Genomic DNA, 21,925 nt, shown 5'->3' with positions numbered 1-21,925 from the left:
TAGTTTCGATATTTACATATTGCGCTCACCATAAACAAAGTAGATGGGCTGGATTAGATTACAGCAGAAATGTGAATGCAATCTGAATAGTGTTGTGTCTACTTGTATCCTTAAATTGTAAGCCAATCTATATGGCAGATTATATACATATGAACATAGAGGAGGGTAAGATGATGTGGAAAGTGTAATAGTAAAACTTAAGAGCGTTTAAAGTAGGAGCACAATAGGTTAAAAATTATATTTAAAACAAAAAAAACAAAAAATATTCAAATCCAAGCATTAGTGGAAATTCCAAACAGTAGTACTCCCCCCCCCAAAGCAGCTAAACATTCATAGCTTAATTTGGCTATGTATGGAAGTAATAAATGGCTACGTTAGTATACGAATGTTGCAATTACGTTAAGAAACTAGAAAAATAAAATCTGAATTAGAGATTTGAGGGAGGTTTCCAACTAATCGACGGCATTTAGAATTTCTCTCAGTTCGACTCCGTCAACGCGGTGCTGCATGGTCCTTTTCCGATCTGTAAACTGAGAAATATCCCAAGTCTTCGGGTAGAGTTGCTATCACCGCGGCCATATTATGTATGTCGTCGCCAAATTTATTTATAAACACTGAGCCTAAGCATAATTTCGGGCCAGCGGACGAGCAATAGGCACTTTCAGTGAGCCATAACTATTACTTTCGGAGCCGGGGCGGATGCGATTAGGAGCGTGTTGTGTGATGAACGTTATTTTTGTGCATCGCGACGCACGCCCGATTTCGTTACGAAGGGAGTGTGCCGCCGTCGGTGCACTGCAGTATTCTCACTTCGGCTCACGGCGTCTTCTGTAAGAGGAAGAGCACAGCCGAAGCGTACGGCGAGCTTTCATACCATGGCAAGAACGGCGGATATTTTCTCGGTCGCTCCAAGTCTCGAATTTTCGTGGTGGCGTCGAGCGGTTTGCGATTCAAGTGCAAGTGCGCGATAAGTTGGCGGCAAATCACGTTTTGCTCTTTGATAATGTGCAGGTGATAAAGTGCATTTAAAATCCGCGAATCGGAGTGGCGGGAGTTCGCGTACAGTCGAGATTCCGGTAATTTGCAGGCGAAGTCCACGTGTGTCGATCGTTGGTCCTGCTCGTGTGATAGAGGACGAGCGCTGCTGGATGTGTTCGTCTCTCTTTGGCGATGGTCGAATGCATCGCAGCGCATTCGCGATGGAGCGTTGCACTATCAATGCGATGGGTTACGTCGGGCCGCACAGTTGCACTAAACCACTGCGTGCTGTACACGTGCTTATGTGCTTTTCGGTCAGATGTTTCGCGCGTTACTACCTTTCTTATTAAAACTCGCCTTAACAATACCCTAGATGAAATCTGGGAACAAGCTGTGAAGAGTGAGTCAAATAATCGGCGCCTGACAATGTTAGGGAATAAGGACCTTTTCTCATGCTGGCAGAGTACCTAAACCGGGACGCACCAAGATTCTTTACGGAATATCAACCGTGGTAGACACATACGTAGGTATCTAAGTAACAAAGTGAAATACTCCTGGATCTTCCTCAGGTGGGGGAGGCTCCGATAAAATATCAATTACAACAAGAGAAACAACTCAAGATGTATTATTAAATTTAGTAATTAAAACCGTAAGCCTTCATTGGAAGCAATTCTCTACAAATTTCTTGACCGAGAAAAGTTCTTTGAATGTGGATTTGATCCTAATTGCTCTTATTTGTTTTTAATTTTCAATATCATCCTTCCCATTATCATCATCATCATCAACGGCGCAGCAACCGGTATCCGGTCTAGGCCTGCCTTAATAAGGAACTCCAGACATCCCGGTTTTGCGCCGAGGTCCACCAATTCGATATCCCTAAAAGCTGTCTGGCGTCCTGACCCACGCCATCGCTCCATCTTAGGCAGGGTCTGCCTCGTCTTCTTTTTCTACCATAGATATTGCCCTTATAGACTTTCCGGGTGGGATCATCCTCATCCATACGGATTAAGTGACCCGCCCACCGTAACCTATTGAGCCGGATTTTATCCACAACCGGACGGTCATGGTATCGCTCATAGATTTCGTCATTGTGTAGGCTACGGAATCGTCCATCCTCATGTAGGGGGCCAAAGATTCTTCGGAGGATTCTTCTCTCGAACGCGGCCAAGAGTTCGCAATTTTTCTTGCTAAGAAGACAAGTTTCCGAGGAATACATGAGGACTGGCAAGATCATAGTCTTGTACAGTAAGAGCTTTGGCCCTATGGTGAGACGTTTCGAGCGGAACAGTCTTTATAAGCTGAAATAGGCTCTGTTGGCTGACAACAACCGTGCGCGGATTTCATCATCGTAGTTGTTATCGGTTGTGATTTTCGACCCTAGATAGGAGAAATTGTCAACGGTCTCAAAGTTGTACTCTCCTATCCTTATTCTTCTTCGTGTTTGACCAGTGCGGTTTGATGTTGTTGGTTGATTCGTCTTCGGTGCTGACGTTGCCACCATATATTTTGTCTTGCCTTCATTGATGTGCAGCCCAAGATCTCGCACCGCCTGCTCGATCTGGATGAAGGCAGTTTGCACATCTCGGGTGGTTCTTCCCATGATGTCGATATGGTCAGCATAGGCCAGTAGTTGGGTGGACTTGAAGAGGATCGTGCCTCTTGCATTTACCTCGGCATCACGGATCACTTCTCGAGGGCCAGGTTAAAGAGGACGCATGATAGCGCATCCCCTTGTCGTAGACCGTTGTTGATGTCGAATGGTCTTGAGAGTGATCCTGCTGCTTTTATCTGGCCTCGCACTTTGGTCAGGGTCAGCCTAGTCAGTTTTATTAATTTCGTCGGGATACTGAATTCTCTCATGGCCGTGTATAGTTTTACCCTGGCTATGCTATCATAGGCGGCTTTAAAGTCGATGGACAAATGGTGCAACTGTTGTCCATATTCCAACAGTTTTTCCATCGCTTGCCGCAGAGAGAAAATCTGATCTGTTGCTGATTTGCCTGGAGTGAAGCCTCTTTGGTATGGGCCAATGATGTTCTGAGCGTATGGGGCTATCCGGCCTAGCAAGATAGTGGAGAATATCTTATAGATGGTACTCAGCAACGTGATACCTCTATAATTGCTGCACTGTGTGATATCTCCCTTTTTATGTATGAGACAGATAATGCCTCGTTGCCAATCGTCAGGCATTGATTCGCTGTCCCATACCTTGAGCACAAGTTGATGAACCACTTGGTGTAACTGGTCGCCTCCATATTTAACCAATTCGGCTGTAATTCCATCGGCTCCTGGCGACTTATGATTTTTTAGCCGATGAATTGCACGGACTGTTTCTCCTAAACTTGGTGGTGGCAGTATTTGTCCGTCGTCTTCAGTTGGCGGGACCTCCAACTCGCCGATGTTCTGGTTGTTCAGTAGCTCATCAAAGTACTCAACCCATCGCTCTAATATGCCCATTCTGTCGGAAATCAGATTTCCCTCTTTGTCTCGGCAGGATGAGCATCGAGGTGTATAAGGTTTCATCCTGCTGACTTGTTGGTAAAACTTCCGCGCCTGGTGCGGTTGCTCCCTGTACTTTTCTAGTTCACAGACTTGTTGGTTCTCCCCCCCTTTTTCCGTCTGTGAAGTCGCTTCTCTGCTCGACGGAGTTCGTGATAAGTCTCTGCGCGTGCCCGCGTTCTTTGAGAATGCAACATTACTCGGTATGCGGCATTCTTCCGTTCCGTTGCTAGCTTACATTCATCGTCAAACCAGCCGTTCCGACTCCTTTTGCGGCTGGGGCCACGTATGTTTGTGGCCGTATCCATGATAACGGAGTGTGTGTGTGCTCGACGGAGTTCGTGATAAGTCTCTGCGCGTGCCCGCGTTCTTTGAGAATGCAACATTACTCGGTATGCGGCATTCTTCCGTTCCGTTGCTAGCTTACATTCATCGTCAAACCAGCCGTTCCGACTCCTTTTGCGGCTGGGGCCACGTATGTTTGTGGCCGTATCCATGATAACGTTCTTCAGGTGATTGTGAAGGTCATTTGTTGATGCTTCATCTTCAGGTCCTCTGTTGACTGCGGTTATTGCGGCATCCATTTCCCTCTTATAGGTGTCGCGGAGGGTTGTGGTGTGGATGGCTTCAGTGTTCACTCTCACCTGATTGTCAGAGGGGATTCTAGGTGGTATTGTTATTCGAGCTCGGAGCACCATGCCAACGAGATAGTGATCCGAGTCTATATTGGCCCCCCTATATGTTCTGACATTCATCAAGGTTGAGAGGTGGCGGCGTTCGATCAACACGTGGTAAATTTGGTTGAAAGTGGTCCCGTCTGGAGAGGCCCAAGTATGTTTGTGGACCGCTTTCCGCGCAAACCAGGTACTTCCAACAACCATTTCGTGTGACCCTGCTAATTGAATAATCCGCAGTCCGTTATCATTTGTTTTTTCGTGTAAGCTATTGGAGCCAACGTACCGCCTGAATACGGGCTCCTTCCCTACTTGGCTGTTAAAATCCCCAAGTATGATTTTGATATCATATCTGGGACAGGCTTGGAGGGTTCGTTCTACTGCCTCGTAGAAGGTATCCTCCGACTCTGCAGTCTCCTCTGTAGGGGCGTGAACGTTTATGAGGCTTATATTTCTAAACTTGCCTCGCAAGCGCAGAGTGCATAGTCGTTCGCTTATGTTTTCAAAGCCGATAACAGTAGGTTTCATTTTTTGGCTGACTAAGAAACCTACTCCGAGCACATGGTTTACTGGATGATCGCTATAATATATGGTGTAGTGGCTCTTCTCCAGGAAACCGGTCCCTGTCCATCGCATCTCTTGCAACGCTGTTATATCAGCCCTATATTGGGACAGGGTATCGGTTAGCTGCTCGTCAGCTTCATCTCTGTACAGGGAGCGCACGTTCCATGAGAAAATGCGCAAATCGTTATTCCGTGTTCGTTGCCGGGTCCGTCGTTTTAAAATCCGTCCTGTCCAAGGCTCCTGTTGTGGCTTCGTAACAAGTTGTTTTCCGTGTAGGGTTGTCAGCCCTACCCAACCCCCAACCTGGAGGACCTGGAGGAGCCTTCGATTCTCTGCCGAAATATCATCTTATTCATCCCGCATTCATCCAATCAAGTGGTGTTTACTTTCGGGAATGGTCTTTGTGAAAATATTCTCTTCAACCTCGGCCACACATTTTCTATAGGATTCAAGTTAAGAGGGTTGTCAGGTTAATCTGACCAACTAATATTGCTCGATGGTAGACCTGATATGCTTCACCTTTTCATCGACTGCGCTCTGACACATGTACACGTGCACGCACGTAATTTATGAGTGGATATTATGCCAGTGCATCTTTGTGGAGTTCACTTCATACTTAAGAGGTTAACCCCACCAATAACTTTTAAAAAATTGGTGTAACTATCTGAAAAAAATGTCCTTAAAATTTGAAGCTGACCCGAAAAAAATTGGCTGAAATATGGTCACTTAAAAAAATAAATTTCATGAATACTACTAACTTTATTTAGACAGATATTAATATGAAGGTTATTTCGGAGCTTTGGCACCATATAGTAGCTTTTTTTCAGAATTTTCGGTTGGGTGGTTTCTGAGAATGGGTCCGTTAAAGAAATGATCACTTTCGACCACGCATTCCCCACCTTTCCAATAAATATCAAAACTAAGACCGGAAAGTGCTAATCGAAACCTTTCATTTGATACCTCACATGGCAATATTGGCGAAAAAAAAATGTACACCCCCCTTTTTGCATGTATGGGGACCCCCTTAAATTAACTCACTGAATGTGTGAGCGTTCACAGCTCCCACATTTCCACTAAATTTGGTGTCAATCGTTATAACCGTCTCTGAGAAAAATGCAGGTAACGGGCAGACAGACAGTAAAACGGTCTTAATAAGGTGTTGTTTTACACAAAACCTTAAAAATGTAGTGTTTAATGGCTCAACTTTTGTTTCTATAAAAATGGCTGGTTTCGTAGCCCAAAAACGACCGTTTTTGATGAAAACTCGAACTATTGATTTTGATTGTCGGCCAATTTGTGAAAAATGCATATTTTGTAATCTTTCGATCAAATCCTAGTTTTGACTGCTGCTATTTAACCTCACTTTAGCGACAAAATTGTTGATCAACAGAAAACATAAAAGTCAAAATATATTTTTTTCGCGACCTGTAGCATAGCTATGTAATATTTTTCAATAAAAAATACTGAGTAATAGGAGGCCGGAGGAGAAAGCGGTCAAAATTACGGTGGCTTGATATGTTGGGTGGTGATCTGAAAGCCTCGTGACTGCATCTAGATCAGGCCTTTGACAGAACAAAATGGCGCAACCCATCAAGACAAGCCGACTCCCAGTCTATACACAGTTGAATTTCTTTACTTTCTTCCATAGAAACACCAAAAATACACGATAGTGGCAAATAAATTCATTTATTAAAAGCCAATATTTCTTGGTTAAATAATCATTCCTAGTTGAGTGTGGCCAGTAAACACAATAGAAAGATAATTTTGTGAATCCCATTTGCAAACCCACAAATGCAAATATTGTAATTATTTTGAGATTTATTAGTTCTAGTTGAGTGGATATTGTGTTGCTTTCATCAATCTATATTTAAGGTCATAGAGAGAAAATCCGAGCCCGGGCGAAAAATCATGAGAAAATATCGGGAAAATTATGCAACTGTGGAGAGAAAACTATGCATTCCTCCATATTATCCTTTTTTCAATGAAATTTCTATTCCAGCCCCAAAAAAAACTTGTCAAATGTCAAAATTTTGGCAAGTTTTGACACTGTGGACGATAATTTATGGCTTACAATATCGGTCAAGCGGGAACGTGGTCGACTAATTTGACTCTTCTTGGTTAAGTTGATGAGCGTTTATTGCGGCTAGAAATGACCAAGCCTTAAAAAATTATATACGCGTAAGAAATTCTTTCGAGGCATTGATTCCTGTTTTCTAAACATTTCCACACATTGAGTTGGTATGTGTTGAAAGAAAAGCTTCAACACTACAAAATTGGAACGATGACTGCACATGTTGAGATTGCTCTTTCAGAAAATGATCTTTGTTTTGCTTGGTGGGAATACGGGTTTTTATATACAAATCCATAAGCTACATGAGTCCAACTATAATTCTCGAAATTTATTCTGCATCAGATTTTTTCGTTCTCTACAAATTTTCTCCTCATTGGAAGGAGCGAGTTACTTGAAGCAGAATTCGTAGAGGACTCCAAAAAATGTAACTAGATCCTGGATAGGTTGGAATAGCTGTTTTTACTTAAAAGGTGATTGAAGGGTACTAGAATCTATTCCTTGACGCGTATATCGGGACACGTATCAAAAGTATCGTGCCGTATTTTATTTTGATATTTACACACAACTATGTATGTACAACATGTACCGTATGCATCCAAGGCATAGATAAGAGAGGCAATAATTCAGGATTTACCATGAGGCGCGGTATAATTGGTGCTGGTGCACGACGCGATTGTCCATTATTGCTTCTCGGGGATAAATAGGAAATAGGAATATTTGAGCGGTTTTTAGACTCCGTTGCATTTTTAAAAATTATTAAAATCGATTCAATGTCTGTCTTCTGTCACAGCCAATTTAATCGAAAACGGCTATATGGTGAGAGTTTTCGAGCGAAATGGTTTTTGTAAACTGGAATAGGCTCTATTGGCAGCCAACAACCGTGTGCGGATTTCATCGTCATAGCTCCAGACACGAATATTTGTCCAGGGTGGGAGACGCAACTCCCGCTGCCCCGCCCAGTTATCCCCTCCGTCCATTAAATTCTCTGGCTTCTCTGCTAACTCCCCCCAACGATCTTGTGATTTACTCTGCCGCTACTTTTCGTCAGTCTATGTTCCTCCCCCTTCCTCCGAATCCCTCCCGATAGTAGATGTAGCCTGCCCCGCATCGCCTACCATTCCCCTTCTTACTCCTATCCTTGTCGAATACCTCATTGGCGAACTTGATGCCAAGGTCGGACCTGGCTACGATGGTCTTCCAAACCTCATTTTGATCAAAACTGGTAAGTCCATCTCCCTTCCCCTATCTCTTATTTTCAACAAAAGCCTTGAGGAGAATCATTTTCCCAGCTTGTGGAAAGAGGCTCTCATTATCCCCATTCACAAAAGTGGCGATCGTTCGCTTGCCGAGAATTACCGTCCCATTTCCCTCCTCTCCTCCTGTTCCAAAATCCTGCAAAGATATGTCAGCGACTGGTTGTCCGCCCACTTTGGCCAACACATAGTGAAAGAACAACACGGCTTCGTTAAACATAGGTCCACTGCCTCCAACCTGCTTGACTTTACCAACTTTGTCGCCAAATGTCTAAATTCACGGCAAGAAGTGCATACCATTTACACTGACTTCGCGAAAGCCTTCGACACTGTAAATCACAAGATACTTCTATCCAAACTCTCGTCCCTCTTACCTTTCCAACCGATGCTGCCGCGTCTCTTTTGACGTCTGTACTTCCCGCTCCTTCTCCCCCTCTTCTGGCGTCCCACAGGGGTCTATTCTGGGTCCTTTGCTATTTTTATTTTTTATTAACGACCTTCCCCCCCTCCTTACTTGCCCCTGTTTGCTCTATGCAGACGACCTTAAGCTGTTTTCCGCTATATCGTCGCCTATGGACTGTGTTTCTCTTCAGAATAACCTGGACACTCTGGTTCGTTGGTGCTCGACTAATGGTTTAGCGCTAAATGTCAGAAAATGTCACTCTATGTGCTACTCCCTAAAATCCTCATCCACTTCTTTCTCCTACTCACTTAACGGACATTCCTTATCCTGCTTAAATTCCACTCAAGACCTCGGAGTCACTTTCGACAATAAGCTCCGCTTTGACACCCATTGCCTCGATGTCATCAATCGAGCAGCAAAATTGTCAGGCTTTATTCTTCGCTCCTCCTCTGATTTTGACTCCATCCAACCCTTCTTAGCTCTCTTCAATTCCCTTGTGAGGAATACCCTCGAGTATTGCTCCGTGATCTGGTCACCCACTCGTAACTGTGATTGTCTTGCCCTTGAAAATGTACAACGTAAATTCACCCGTTCTCTCTTCTTTAAGAAAAGCTTCCCTCGTGTGAATTACCCCTCCCGCCTCCGCTTTCTAAACCTTCCCTTCCTACAACAGCGTAGATTCTATCTGGATCTATGCACATTCTTTAAACTTTCCTCGGGCCTGATGGACTGGTCCGCCGCTGACAAGATCACCTGCCGTCCTGCGTCTTATAACACACGTAACGCAGATATTTTCAACGTGCCTTTCGCGGAGCTCGAAGTCTATTTTCATTCCCCGATTCCCAGGCTTTGCCGAAATTATAATGCAAAACAGCTTGGTCCTTTTAACTTCCCTACTTTAAATAGTTTTAATCGTAGGATTAGTTTTCTGCTTTCTCCTCCTCCTGAGGACAATAATTAATTGGAATTCTTTCTGTTTGTTGTCCGTTAATTAAATAAATAAATAAATAGCTGTTATCGGTTGTGATTTTCGAGCCCAGATAAGAAAAATTTTCAACGGTCTCAAAATTGCAGTCTCCTGTCTTCATTGGTTTCGTTTGACCAGTGCGATTCGATGTTGTTGGTTCATTGGTTTTTGGTGTTGACGTTGCCACCATGTACTCCGTCTTGCCTTCATTAATGTGCAGCCCAAGATCTCACGCCGCCTGCTCGATCTGGATGTAGGTAGACTGTTCATTTCGGGTTGTCCTTCCCATGATGTCAGTAGTTAGTAGTTGGGTGGACTCGAAGAGGGAAAGCATCTGTACAAATAAAGTTAAAAATGGTAGATTACCATATATTGGAACTTTATTTGAAAACTCCCTCTCAAGTTCATCGATTATAAGTAATAATATTTTGTACAATTTCGGAAAGTTTGAACGCAATCCAACTATCATTAACAAAGTTGTAGAAGGCCAAAATTTTGCATTTCATGTAAATAAGAAGTGTATGTCATCATCAAATAAAGTGACCTTATATGAATGACATTTTCGTTTTTTTTTTACTTTTTTTTAGTTATTAAATATCTGTATCATGCATGTTAATGTATATGTATGTGACAATTAAATGGGGGTAATGTTCAATAAGATGTACCAGCGATATTCAATTTACGCTCATATGTGTACGCTTTTGTGCAAAGAATGAAGTGGAAATGCGTGAAGATGCGTTAGATCAATTTGGATGCGTACATATATATGTGCGCATCAATATACGGTAATGGGCAACATTTGTTTATTTAGGATGAGCACAATATTTATGTCATATGTACAGCGTATATCTGGGATTTAGTAATCGACGAAGGAATGTTTTGCTTTTTTAGCTATCTACGAATGGAAAACCATGCATATAGGCTTCCTCAAACAAAATGAACACGAAATCTTTATATTCGAAAAGCTCAGCTTCGGGTATCCCGAAATTAGTAAAAAGGTTGGAACTGTGAATCCCTACGCATGCGGTGGATTACATCGCTGCACGCTGAACTTAAGGGGGGGTGGGGGCTCCAAACACCTAAAAGAGGGGTTGAACTTTTTTTTCACCACTTTGATCTGTTATAACTTTGTTAATAATTGTTGAATTTCCACTGAATTTTGCAGTAATTAAAGTTAATACAAAATTGTATGGTCCTGGTATGAAGTTAAAGGCGCAGTAGGTCTATAAAATAAAGTAAAATTATTACTGTATTTGAAAAGATATCGAGTTCGTGAGTATTTTGGGCATAAATGGATGGATGGATGTCATTGCTGGCCGTATATCCAAAACCGTAAATTATTTCTTGCTGGCTCGGCAATGGGTATGATCTGCCTTTTTTCAATAACACCAAATTCGTTTTCGTGGTTAGCCTTACGTGAAACCTGTCCCCAAGAAGTTTTAGGTAGGATTTAGTATAGTGGAATAATTACATTTATTTCACTGAGGATAATATTGAGTACATCAACTCAAAATCTCCTTTATTTGGGCTTGAGTCTTGCATGTTATTGTTATTTCCGAGTTATCACAATCTCGGAAGATGTGACGCAATCCTACCTACTTAAAATATATAGGGCTTTGGTGGTGGTGGTTAATGGGGGATTCCATCTAAAACTGCCCGCAACATTGAGGTCGATTTTAGAATGGTGTATTTGCGCACGTTTTGAACCAGATTTTGTGCTTGTCCCAGGTCATCTAAAGAGTCGTGAGGGATTTAGGTATTATACTTGCAGCTGACAATGTAATTTCCCGAGCCAGTAACACATAATCCACATTCATCTCTACGTATTTCTAATCAATGTTATGGGGGACAGCAACGTTAATAATATACGTAGAGCTCGTCAGACTTCTTGTGTGGTATGCTGCGATCAGTTCAAATTGCCGGTCCCAATGCATGTACAAGCGCAACTATCAAGTACTGCCTGCGGTTCGGATCAGTAAATCGAGCATGTTCCCAAGTTTAGCTCATGCTTGTATGCAAAGTCGCAAGTCGCTAAAAAAGTGAAAAAGTTATATACGTGCAAGGAGTTCTTTGGAGGCATTGGTTAATGTTTCCTAAACATTTCCACACATTGGTCTAATGTTTCTAAGGCCGAACCATTGATTTCTACGCTGGCTTTTTATAACCTCGGGTGAGGACCTCACAGTCTTGTGTAGCACACGTAAATCCCTCTGTCCAAATGAAAAAGCTTGCCAACACACAGCCGTTAGTTCGAGAAATGACGATCGACGTGTTTGCCGTGCATTGCCTTCGACTTCCATTCATCGATCCGCTCTTGGTCTGACTTTATCCTACTCAGAAGATTAAAAGAATAACTTTTCAAGGTTAGTGGAGTCATCCGAAAATCTGCCTTACAAACAGCACATTCAAGGACTGGCCTGCTACGCAAAGTCAACCATGCTCTTGTCTCCGATGTCACGTGACAGATTTATCCGCTGCACTGTTAAAACTGTATTCGGAATTTGTAAGATATTGATTATCCAAATATGCGGGACGCTGTCAAAAGCCTTGGCGCAATCAATATAGAAACTGAAAAGATTTTTTTGGCCTCTAATTGCCTGTCCTACAACTACCAAGTCGATAATGTGTTGCTCTTTGCAATAGAAAGCTGCAACTGCACCACAATACACAAGTGATTGTATTTGCAGGAGCGGCATACCAACAAACAGTCATAGTTGATTTGAAATCGAATTCTCGGGGTTGCTGGAGATCCATAAAGCCTGGAAATACCTGGTCTTCGCAAAGAATACGTTTCCGAAAGTTTTTGAAGGGCGGACTTCAGCCGGCAGTGGGGCGTAATGTGTCGGAATTGTGCAACTGTGGGTTATTGTTTTTACACCATTATAATTATTCCGGGAACTAAGCTTTAACTATGATATTTAATTGCTACACGATGTTGCTGGTATTGAAATATTGGAAAGGAATTATGATGGAAATGAAAATCGTGAGTTTTAGAGAATATTCCGGGAGCGACATTCTCTACCCTACTAAATTTAAGCATATGTACATATATGCGAAAAATAAGGATTAATATAAGGTCTACAAATAAGTTCTGTCGGTTTTCACAATAGATGGCGTAGCTTGTTTTTTATTCCATTGATCCACATTTCCAAAAATTCGTCGGAAAGCTACTGTCAATAGGTACAAACGTCAGTATAAATTATTTAATTGAAGTGTAAACAACAATACTTTTTTCATCAACGAAAATGGCCAATTTTGAACCAAATAATGTGTTTTTGCGGGGAGTTCTACTTCATTATTTCAATATGAAGAAAAAAGCAACCGAAAGTCATCGCATTTTGGTGGAAGTTTATGGTGACCATGCTCTATCTGAACGAACGTGTCAGAGGTGATTTGGACGGTTTAAAAGTGGCAATTTTGACTTGGAAGACGAAGAGCGCGCCGGACGGCCAACAATTTTTGAAGATGAAGAGTTAGAGGCATTGCTCGACCAAGATCCATCGCAAACCGAAGAAGAACTTGGGGAAAACACTTGGAGTCACTCAGCAAGCCATTTACAACCGTTTAAAAGCAACGGGAATGATCCGAAAGGTCGGAAAATGGGTTCCGTATGAACTGAAGCCAAGAGACGTCGAACGCCGTTTTTTCACGTGCGAACATCTGCTCCAACGACAAGAAAGGAAGGGTTTTCTGCATCGAATAGTTACTGGCGATGAAAAGTGGATCCATTACGATAATCCCAAGCGTCGGGCAACGTGGGCACACCGGCCATGCCTCATCATCGACGGCCAAAGCGAATATTCATGGTGAGAAGATCGCTGTGTATATGGTGGGACCAGCTGGGTGTGGTATACTATGAGCTGCTAAAACCGAACGAAACGGTCACGGGCAAACTCTACCGACGTCAAATGATGCGTTTGAGCCACGAACTCAAGAAAAAACGGCCGCAATACCAGCAAAGGCATGATAAAGTTATTTTGCAACATGACAATGCTCGTCCACATGTTGCACAGCCCGTTAAAACATATCTAGAAACGTTGAAATGGGAAGTCCTACCCCATCCGCTGTACTTTCCAGACATTGCTCCTTCTGATTACCATTTGTTCCGGTCGATGCAGCATGGCTTGGCTGACCAGCACTTCTCCAATTACGACGAACTCAAAAAATGGCTCGATGAGTGGATAGCGGCCAAGTAGGCCAATTTTTGGCGCGATGGTATCTATGAATTGTCTGAAAGATGGAAGAAAGTTGTGGCTAGCGATGGGCAATACTTTGAACAATGAATGTATAATCAATTTTTCACAATAAAGCTTCAAATTTAAAGAAAAATCCGACAGAACTTATTTGTAGGCTCTATAGATGAACTAAACAAAATAAAATGTTCTATAATGCTAAAATGTGTTTGTACTGAGTGTTTTTAACAATTTGTAGATCCACCTTGAGGATGCGAAGTGGGAATATCACAAAGAGCGTTGGACCCAGTGAAATTTCAAGATACATTTTCAGAAATACCATACCCAATGTTTCCCACTTGGGGAGAGTTGCAATGTGTGACCTCTGAATGGAAGAATACTGATTGTATTCTGTCGCGCAATTTGCTTGATTCTTACTTGCCATGCCTATCCGTGTCTAATTTAAGTAACAAAACAGATGCAAAACAAAAGGATTGCATAGAAGCGAATCCAGTCAAAACATGGCCTGGGGAGTAAAGATGTTCATTGCTTGTCTTTTGAGAGCCTATTTTTGGATATCTGCATTCCATATTACGATGATGTTTTATGTTTGCGCATTCATTTCAGTGACATTCTTATTCTTAAATCTGGAAGACAGTTTGGTCGGTTTGTTGTGCATATACCATATTATATATTATAATCGATAAGTGCATAACTTTGTGTTTTCTTCGGATTGAAAAAATGACTGTAGAATGCATAGGTGTCGACTAGCATAAGTTCAAATATCCCATAGTCTCTAGCTGAGTTTTTCTTCTTTGCAGGTGTGCATAGAATATTTGCTCCGTTTTGATAAAATCAGACGAGATGCGGTGGTGGCCATCAGCTCCTTTTATACGAAATGAACGGCGCGTATTGCGGCTGTTTGAATTCGCGGACTTTCTGCAAATGGAAAAGGATGAGGCCCGTGCAAATCGGTGAAAACGTCCTCTTATAATTTATCGGAAATCGGGAGAGAAAGTATCTTTCCCGAAACGGATTCTTAGTTGGAAAGCAATAACACTTGAACGGTCGAGGCGCTGTGGCCCCCACGTATGCAGCCAAAGGCGCCGCGGGGGCCCGCGCAGCTTTAGCGCTACTGCTTATGCTCCTGACCCCTCTATTGTCGGCGAGCGCCCTCGCGGTGACACCAGTGGCACGGTGCGTTGGCGACCTGAATTCTCGAAATACGAACCAGAAACATGCTGAATTCGTCGCGTTGGACGTATCGCAAGGATCCAACATATTGATCGCTTTGACAAAAGAAACAGAACGTCTTCCTTCAAAATGGGATCAAATCGAAAATTCTCAGCGGCAGAACAAAGGAGGTGCTTTCAAACGAATTGGAAACGGCGGAGGCGACGAGGGATTCGTTCAACACATAAATTTTTGGAAAGAACTAAGAAAAAAGTATTCTGCCAAAAAGCAACTAGTTCGTAGGATTCGTGCTCCATTACAATCAGATCTTGTAAATATTTCCCGGATTCCTTATATTTCAAATTATACTCGAAACATGGACACAACTATTTCCAAACTAAGTGGACGGTACAAAGAAGCCAGCCCAGATTCAGAATTCAATGTTAACATTGTCAATAGCCGGCGGAGTAGTAAATCTAGTTCAAAGGATAATTTCCAAAACATGACTACTATCCAAACTAAAAGTTTGACTGAGCTGAGGCAAATTCAGCCGGCCCTAAAGAAAGTGGGTAATACTACTCAGTTCGTGTTCAATAATACAAATAATATGATTGATGTAGGTAATAATTTAAGGAAAAGTGCAAAAAGTGTAAGTGTGAGTGAAAATGGAAATCAATTTGAAAAGAGTGCAGAAGTAATCAAATTGTCGAATTTCAGTAATGTTTCTTATAGTTCTAATGCATCTAATAACGATGTAAGTGTAGTGAATAGTGAGGTTTTCCTCTTGAATGTGTCAAAAAAATCTACACCATCAATAATAAGTTCCAGTACAACTAAAATAGATGTCGATGGTCAGAAAAACAGGAATTTCAACTCTAGTCGGCTTGATCTGAAAATTCTTGTGAATAATGGAAATGAATCAGTCTTTATAAAATACGGTGAGTTGTTCAACATTGTATGTAGTAAAAAGTCAACCAGTATTGAGACAAATTATATTTGTAACTTTGTAATTATTACAGTCAACATGATAGTTTAAGAATTTTATCAATTACTCCTGAGAAATCCTTATACAACCTGTAAATAGCAGGTTGTATAAGGATTTGTTGCTTTAAATGAAAATTGGATTAATAAGTAATGGACTGCTTCATTTTGAATTGTTTAGGAATAATCGTGGATATTTATTGTTTGATCCTCATGGTGAAATTATCCAAACTACATACACGTCCCGATACATAAGTGTAACCATACAATATAATTGGAGTACTCATTATTAGGTCAAATTCATAATAATTAAACTGGAATTGCATTTGTATTTGATAAGTTTAATCGGGTGGTTATAACATCATGCATTTTTAAACAGTTATATTCGTGTTACATTCAGATTTGATGTCAGACCGCACCAGTTGTGAAGAAAATGTTCTTTCAGAGGTGCACCAGCATCTGAATTGTTGCCTTTGTCTTTGATGAATCCGCGGTTTCGGTTTTCTTAATATATGCATGTTGACCTATTTTCTAATTTGCTATTTCAAATTGATTCCACCTTGACATCAATTCGTTCAATGTATTTTCATAAACAGGGCTTGTTATAAAGTCAGTTGAACTTTGTCAGACCAGCAACGAACATCCAATGAGATGGAAAATGTTGCGATCAGCAGTAGATTTAAGAGTTATTTTCTGAATGTCCGTAATAGAAATGGTGCTGACGTCAACTTTGAAAGGGACCATCATCTGATATTCTAAGTTGTCCTTTTAACCGAATGTCCGTCTTGGATAATGTGCATTGCCATCGCTGATCTGACTGTGTGTTCTTTGTCGTTCCCTATACCCCTGCCGAGAATATTGATAAGCACTGCACTATATTCAGAGGGGCCTTTGTTTATGGCTCATTGGCCCTGCTGGGATAGTGAACTCGCTTGTATGGCATAGCCCGTAATAAAGCTGTCGCATTTCCTTAAGGCGTTACCCATCCACTATCACTTCCGCTTCCTGATGAACACATCCACGAGGAGCTCGCCCTTACGCTAACCAAGTTCTTGGTTAGTTATTGCCTTAGGCCAGAATACCCCGATGATACGACTCCGACATTAATTGATGAAAACTTGGAGCTTTTGAGTAACACTGGCGGCCACTTTTCATATATTATTTCCATATAGTAGCACAGAGACAATACTGACGTTAACAGCCTAAACTTGATGTTATTATTAAAATAGTTGTATTTCCGAATTTTGGACAAGTTTAGGCAAATAGGGAGAAACCGATGAAGAGTCAAACTGAAAACCTTGGATTTGTTGGTATTTATCTTCCGTAGCACTCTGCTTGCCTCTCTTCCCAAACCTAGACCTATTCAGCTAAAGTCCTTGACTCGATGAGAAAGCAATCAAATGTCATCCGCGGGGCCATGGTGTTTAAACATTTCTTTAAAGAAGGTTGAAAATTTCTCCTATCTAGGGTCGAAAATCGCAATCGATAACAGCTAGCTAAAGACTCCATCATAGAGTCGACAATCACAATCGATAACAGCCATAGGGTCAAAGCTCTTACTGTACAAGACAATGATCTTGCCAGTCCTCATGCATTCCTCGGAAACTTGGGTTCTTAGCAAGAAAAATTGCGAACTCTTGGGCGCGTTCGAGATAAGAATCCTCCAAAGAATTTTTGGCCCCCTACATGAGGATAGACGATTCCGTAGCCTACACAACGACGAAATCTATGAGCGATACCATAACCGTCAGATTGTGGATAACAAATAGGTTACGGTGGGCGGATCACTTAATCCGTATGGATGAGAGTGATCCAACCCGGAAAGTCTATAAGGGCAATATCTACGGTAGAAAAAGAAGACGAGGCAGACCCTGCTTGAGACGGACCGATGGCGTAGGTTAGGACGCCAAACAGCTTTTAGGGATACCGAACCGGTGGAGTTCGGTCTAGAGTTCCTTACTAAGGCAGGCCTAGGCCGGATGTCGGTTGTTGCCCCGCTGATGATGATAAAAGAAGTATTCTATAAAATTTAGTGGAATCCATTCCTAAACGATTACAAACTGTAATTGATGCAAAACGGGGCAATACGGAATACTAATTGATAAATTAATTTAATTTTTGACTACAACTTCTTGAATTTTTTCAACTTTCACAAAAATTTGTATCAAAGTACTTTTGTTGAACTAATTATGGCTCATGTTGAAGTCCCCTTGCCACAAAAAACCACTAAAGCGATCAGGGAATTTATTGTTTTCATTGTTAAAGCGTCGTTTCGTGTATTCTTCATACTAACGGTAGAAGAGACTATCTTCAAAAATACGTACAGTTGATCAAACCCATAATCGGACAAAGAATGTTTCATGTTCTTATGTAACATGTTTATTTGTTTTTTTCTCAAAATTTAAATGGATCTTTTAGATAACAAACTTATCTTCCAAGAGATATATATATATAGTTAAGAAAGCCCACGGACCCTCTTCCCGCCCAACCGGACCGAGGGGCGACCAACCTAAGGATGGGCTGAAGGCAACATCCAAAGGCCCGCATCACAGCGATGATGCGTTTTAACGCAAAGTGTGTGCGACCATGCGAAAATGTATTACTACATCCCGATTGTTGCAAACACTTCAGCCAATGACGCGGAGGTTCTACACTACAAAGACATGGATCTTATATCGAAGACAGTGCGGCACTGAAACCCATTAGGTCAGATTGTTACCGGACAGGACTCTTCGGACTATAGCACAGGTTACAAGGATAACCGCTTTTTGCATCTCCATGTATAGTCCAGCCCTAAGATCGAGCGTTTTCAGCGCTTTATGTAAGTTCTGCGGGACTAATCCCGTCGCTGAAATTATCACTGGGACTACTTCGATCTTTTGTAGTCTCCATGTCTGCTTCATATCGTCTGCCAAGGGGCCGTAGTTCCGGATTTTCTCGTGCTGTTTTTCAACAGTGTTCCGGTCCAACGGTACGGCTACATCGATTATAAAGCACGCTCGTTCTTCCTTCAGAAGCAGAACTAGATCGGGTCTGTTATGATTAACACTGCGGTCGGTGGCAAAAGTGTGATCCCACAGTAGTTTGACCCGATCATTTTCCAAGATTCTCTGCGGAGTATACTGATAGTAAGGATGGTAGGTTGCCACTAAGTTATACTTCAACGCAAGGTTTTGATGGAGAATCTTGCAGACGGAGTTATGACGATTGGTGTACTCGGTACTGCTCAACATCCTGCACGCAGATGTTATGTGCTGGATGGTCTCCTCTTCACAGTTGCATAACCTACAACTGGAGTTGGTGATTGAGGAGTCGTGAAGAATGTACCGTTTATAATTTTTTGTTGGGAGCGAAGCATCCTGAATTCAAGTTAGGAATGCTTCGGTCTCATAGAACAGTACACCGTTTGTCAACCATTTGTTGGAGGCTTCGATGTCAATGCCTGACAACAACAAATTTTTTATATGACCTCCGTGAATGGGTTTCTCTTTCCACAAGATCGACATTCTGTTGGACTGAAGTAACATTCGACATGGGATCCCATTCTCTGCTTCTCAAGTTCAAAGGAGATAATTTATTATCTGCCATGACGGTAGCCTGATGTATTTGGCTAGAGGATTGTTTCTCAGAAAAACTCACGAAGAGAATGCACTTGATTGTAGTGCAACGTTTTTAAATCAAGTACCCCCCTTCCTCCCTGATGACGTGGGATAGTGATCCTCAATTTTTCGGCAGCTCTATTGTGCATGTTGTTGTTTGCAAGAACTACCCTTACCCGTCTATTGACAGATTCTAAATCGGTATTACTCCACTGCATCACACCGAAAGTGTATAGAAGGACGGGAATGGCGGGAATATATATATATATATACGTTTTTTTATATATATATATACATGTTTTAAAATATTAGAAACAAAAATTTTCAAATTAGAGGAGAATTTCTCAGTGCGAGAAAATCGACAGTCATGATGTGCGGCGTATTCTAAAAAGGAACTAATAAAAATATTTCTTAATGGCAAATGAATTGAAAAATATAGTTCAACACGATTCGAAAAAGGATGTTTGTGCAGAAACGGTTAAACATTTTCTTGGGAAATTTGATTTCCATGGCAGAATAACTGCAAGAACGCCATACATCATTAAACAAGTGGGAATACCGGAAGCTCGGGCTTCGGGTATAAGGGTTTTGTGTCCATCTTATGTAAGAAACTTCAACGCACATTTTTCTATCCGTATATAATTACAAATCCAACATATTCCTTCATTCCTTCATTCATTCATTCTTTTCCAAACTACAAGATATACGTACATATTACAGCCATAGATATTATCCTCACCCTAAACAAACATTTCCGAATACTGAACATATATATGCACGTATATAAATTGTTCGTACCTATATTTCCGAATTACTTCGTGTAGAAAAGCATACATACATATATAGTACGCATATACCGGCTGTACAATGTTCAAATATATCTATCTGAATTAGACACTACCGAAAACTTCATTAGCACTCAGATACTATATACCTATATACGCAGATGTTTGTTTGGAGTAATTAATCATATCATCATCATCAACGGCGCAACAACCGGTATCCGGTCTAGGCCTGCCTTAATAAAGAACTCCAGACATCCCGGTTCTCCGCCGAGGTCCACCAATTCGATATCCCTAAAAGCTGTCTGGCGTCCTGACCTACGCCATGGCTCCATCTTAGGCAGGGTCTGCCTCGACTTCTTTTTCTACCATAGATATTGCCCTTATAGATTTTCCGGGTGGGATCATCCTCATCCATACGGATTAAGTGACCCGCCCACCGTAACCTATTGAGCCGGATTTTATCCACAACGGGACGGTTATGGTATCGCTCATAGATTTGGTCATTGTGTAGGCTACGGAATCGTCCATCCTCATGTAGGGGGCCAAAAATTCTTCGGAGGATTCTTCTCTCGAACGCGGCCAGTAGTTTGCAATTTTTCTTGCTAAGAACCCAAGTTTCCGAGGAATACATGAGGACTGGCAAGATCATAGTCTTGTACAGCAAGAGCTTTGACTATGAGCTATGATGAGACGTTTCGAGCGGAACAGTCTTTATAAGCTGAAATAGGCTTTGTTGGCTGACAACAACTGTGCGTGGATTTCATAATCGTAGCTGTTATCGATTGTGATTTTCGACCCTAGATAGGAGAAATTGTAAACGGTCTCAAAGTTGTACTCTCCTATCCTTATTCTTCTTCGTGTTTGACCAGTGCGGTTTGATGTTGTTGGTTGATTCGTCTTCGGTGCTGACGTTGCCACCATATATTTTGTCTTGCCTTCATTGATGTGCAGCCCAAGATCTCGCGCCGCCTGCTCGATCTGGATGAAGGCAGTTTGTACGTCTCGGGTGGTTCTTCCCATGATGTCGATATCGTCAGCATAGGCCAGTAGTTGGGTGGACTTGAAGAGGATCGTACCTCTTGCATTTACCTCGGCATCACGGATCACTTACTCGAGGGCCAGGTTAAAGAGGACGCATGATAGCGCAACCCCTTGTCGTAGACCGTTGTTGATGTCGAATAGTCTTGAGAGTGATCCTATTGCTTTTATCTGGCCTCGCACATTGGTCAGGGTCAGTCTAGTCAGTCTTATTAATTTCGTCGGGATACTGAATTCTCTCATGGCCGTGTACAGTTTTACCTTGGCTATGCTATCATAGGCGGCTTTAAAGTCGATGAATAGATGGTGCAACTGTTATCCATATTCCAACAGTTTTTCCATCGCTTGCCGCAGAGAGAAAATCTGATCTGTTGCTGATTTGCCTGGAGTGAAGCCTCTCTGGTATGGGCCAATGATGTTCTGGGCGTATGGGGCTATCCGGCCTAGCAAGATAGCGGAAAATATTTTATAGATGGTACTCAGCAAAGTGATACCTCTATAATTGCTGCACTGTGTGATATCTCCCTTTTTATGTATGAGACAGATAATGCCTCTTTGCTAATGGTCAGGCATTGATTCGCCATACCTCCCATACCTTGAGCACAAGTTGATGAACCACTTGGTATAACTGGTCGCCTCCATATTTAACCAATTCGGCTGTAATTCCATCGGCTCCTGGCGACTTATGATTTTTTAGCCGATGAATTGCACGGACTGTTTCTCCTAAACTTGGTGGTGCCAACATTTGTCCGCCATCTTCAGTTGGCG

At 42.0% G+C, this 21,925-nt stretch overlaps 1 protein-coding gene across 1 annotated transcript in view; it reads left to right on the top strand.

Annotated features, from left to right (window-relative positions):
• The first annotated feature begins 523 nt into the window (after window positions 1-523).
• LOC119650241 (uncharacterized protein DDB_G0271670) overlaps window positions 524-21,925 on the top strand; it is a 329,297-nt gene continuing 307,895 nt past the window's right edge. Inside the window, exons 1-2 of the mRNA XM_038052823.1 lie at window positions 524-1,501; window positions 14,403-15,692. Coding sequence (XP_037908751.1) covers window positions 14,723-15,692 — 970 coding nt within the window. The 5' untranslated portion in view covers window positions 524-1,501; window positions 14,403-14,722. The remainder of the gene's footprint in view (window positions 1,502-14,402; window positions 15,693-21,925) is intronic.

The sequence above is a fragment of the Hermetia illucens genome, chromosome 2, assembly GCF_905115235.1.
Source record: "Hermetia illucens chromosome 2, iHerIll2.2.curated.20191125, whole genome shotgun sequence".
Classification (NCBI taxonomy): Eukaryota; Metazoa; Arthropoda; class Insecta; order Diptera; family Stratiomyidae; genus Hermetia; species Hermetia illucens.
This window is presented reverse-complemented; position numbering and strand designations above follow the sequence as displayed.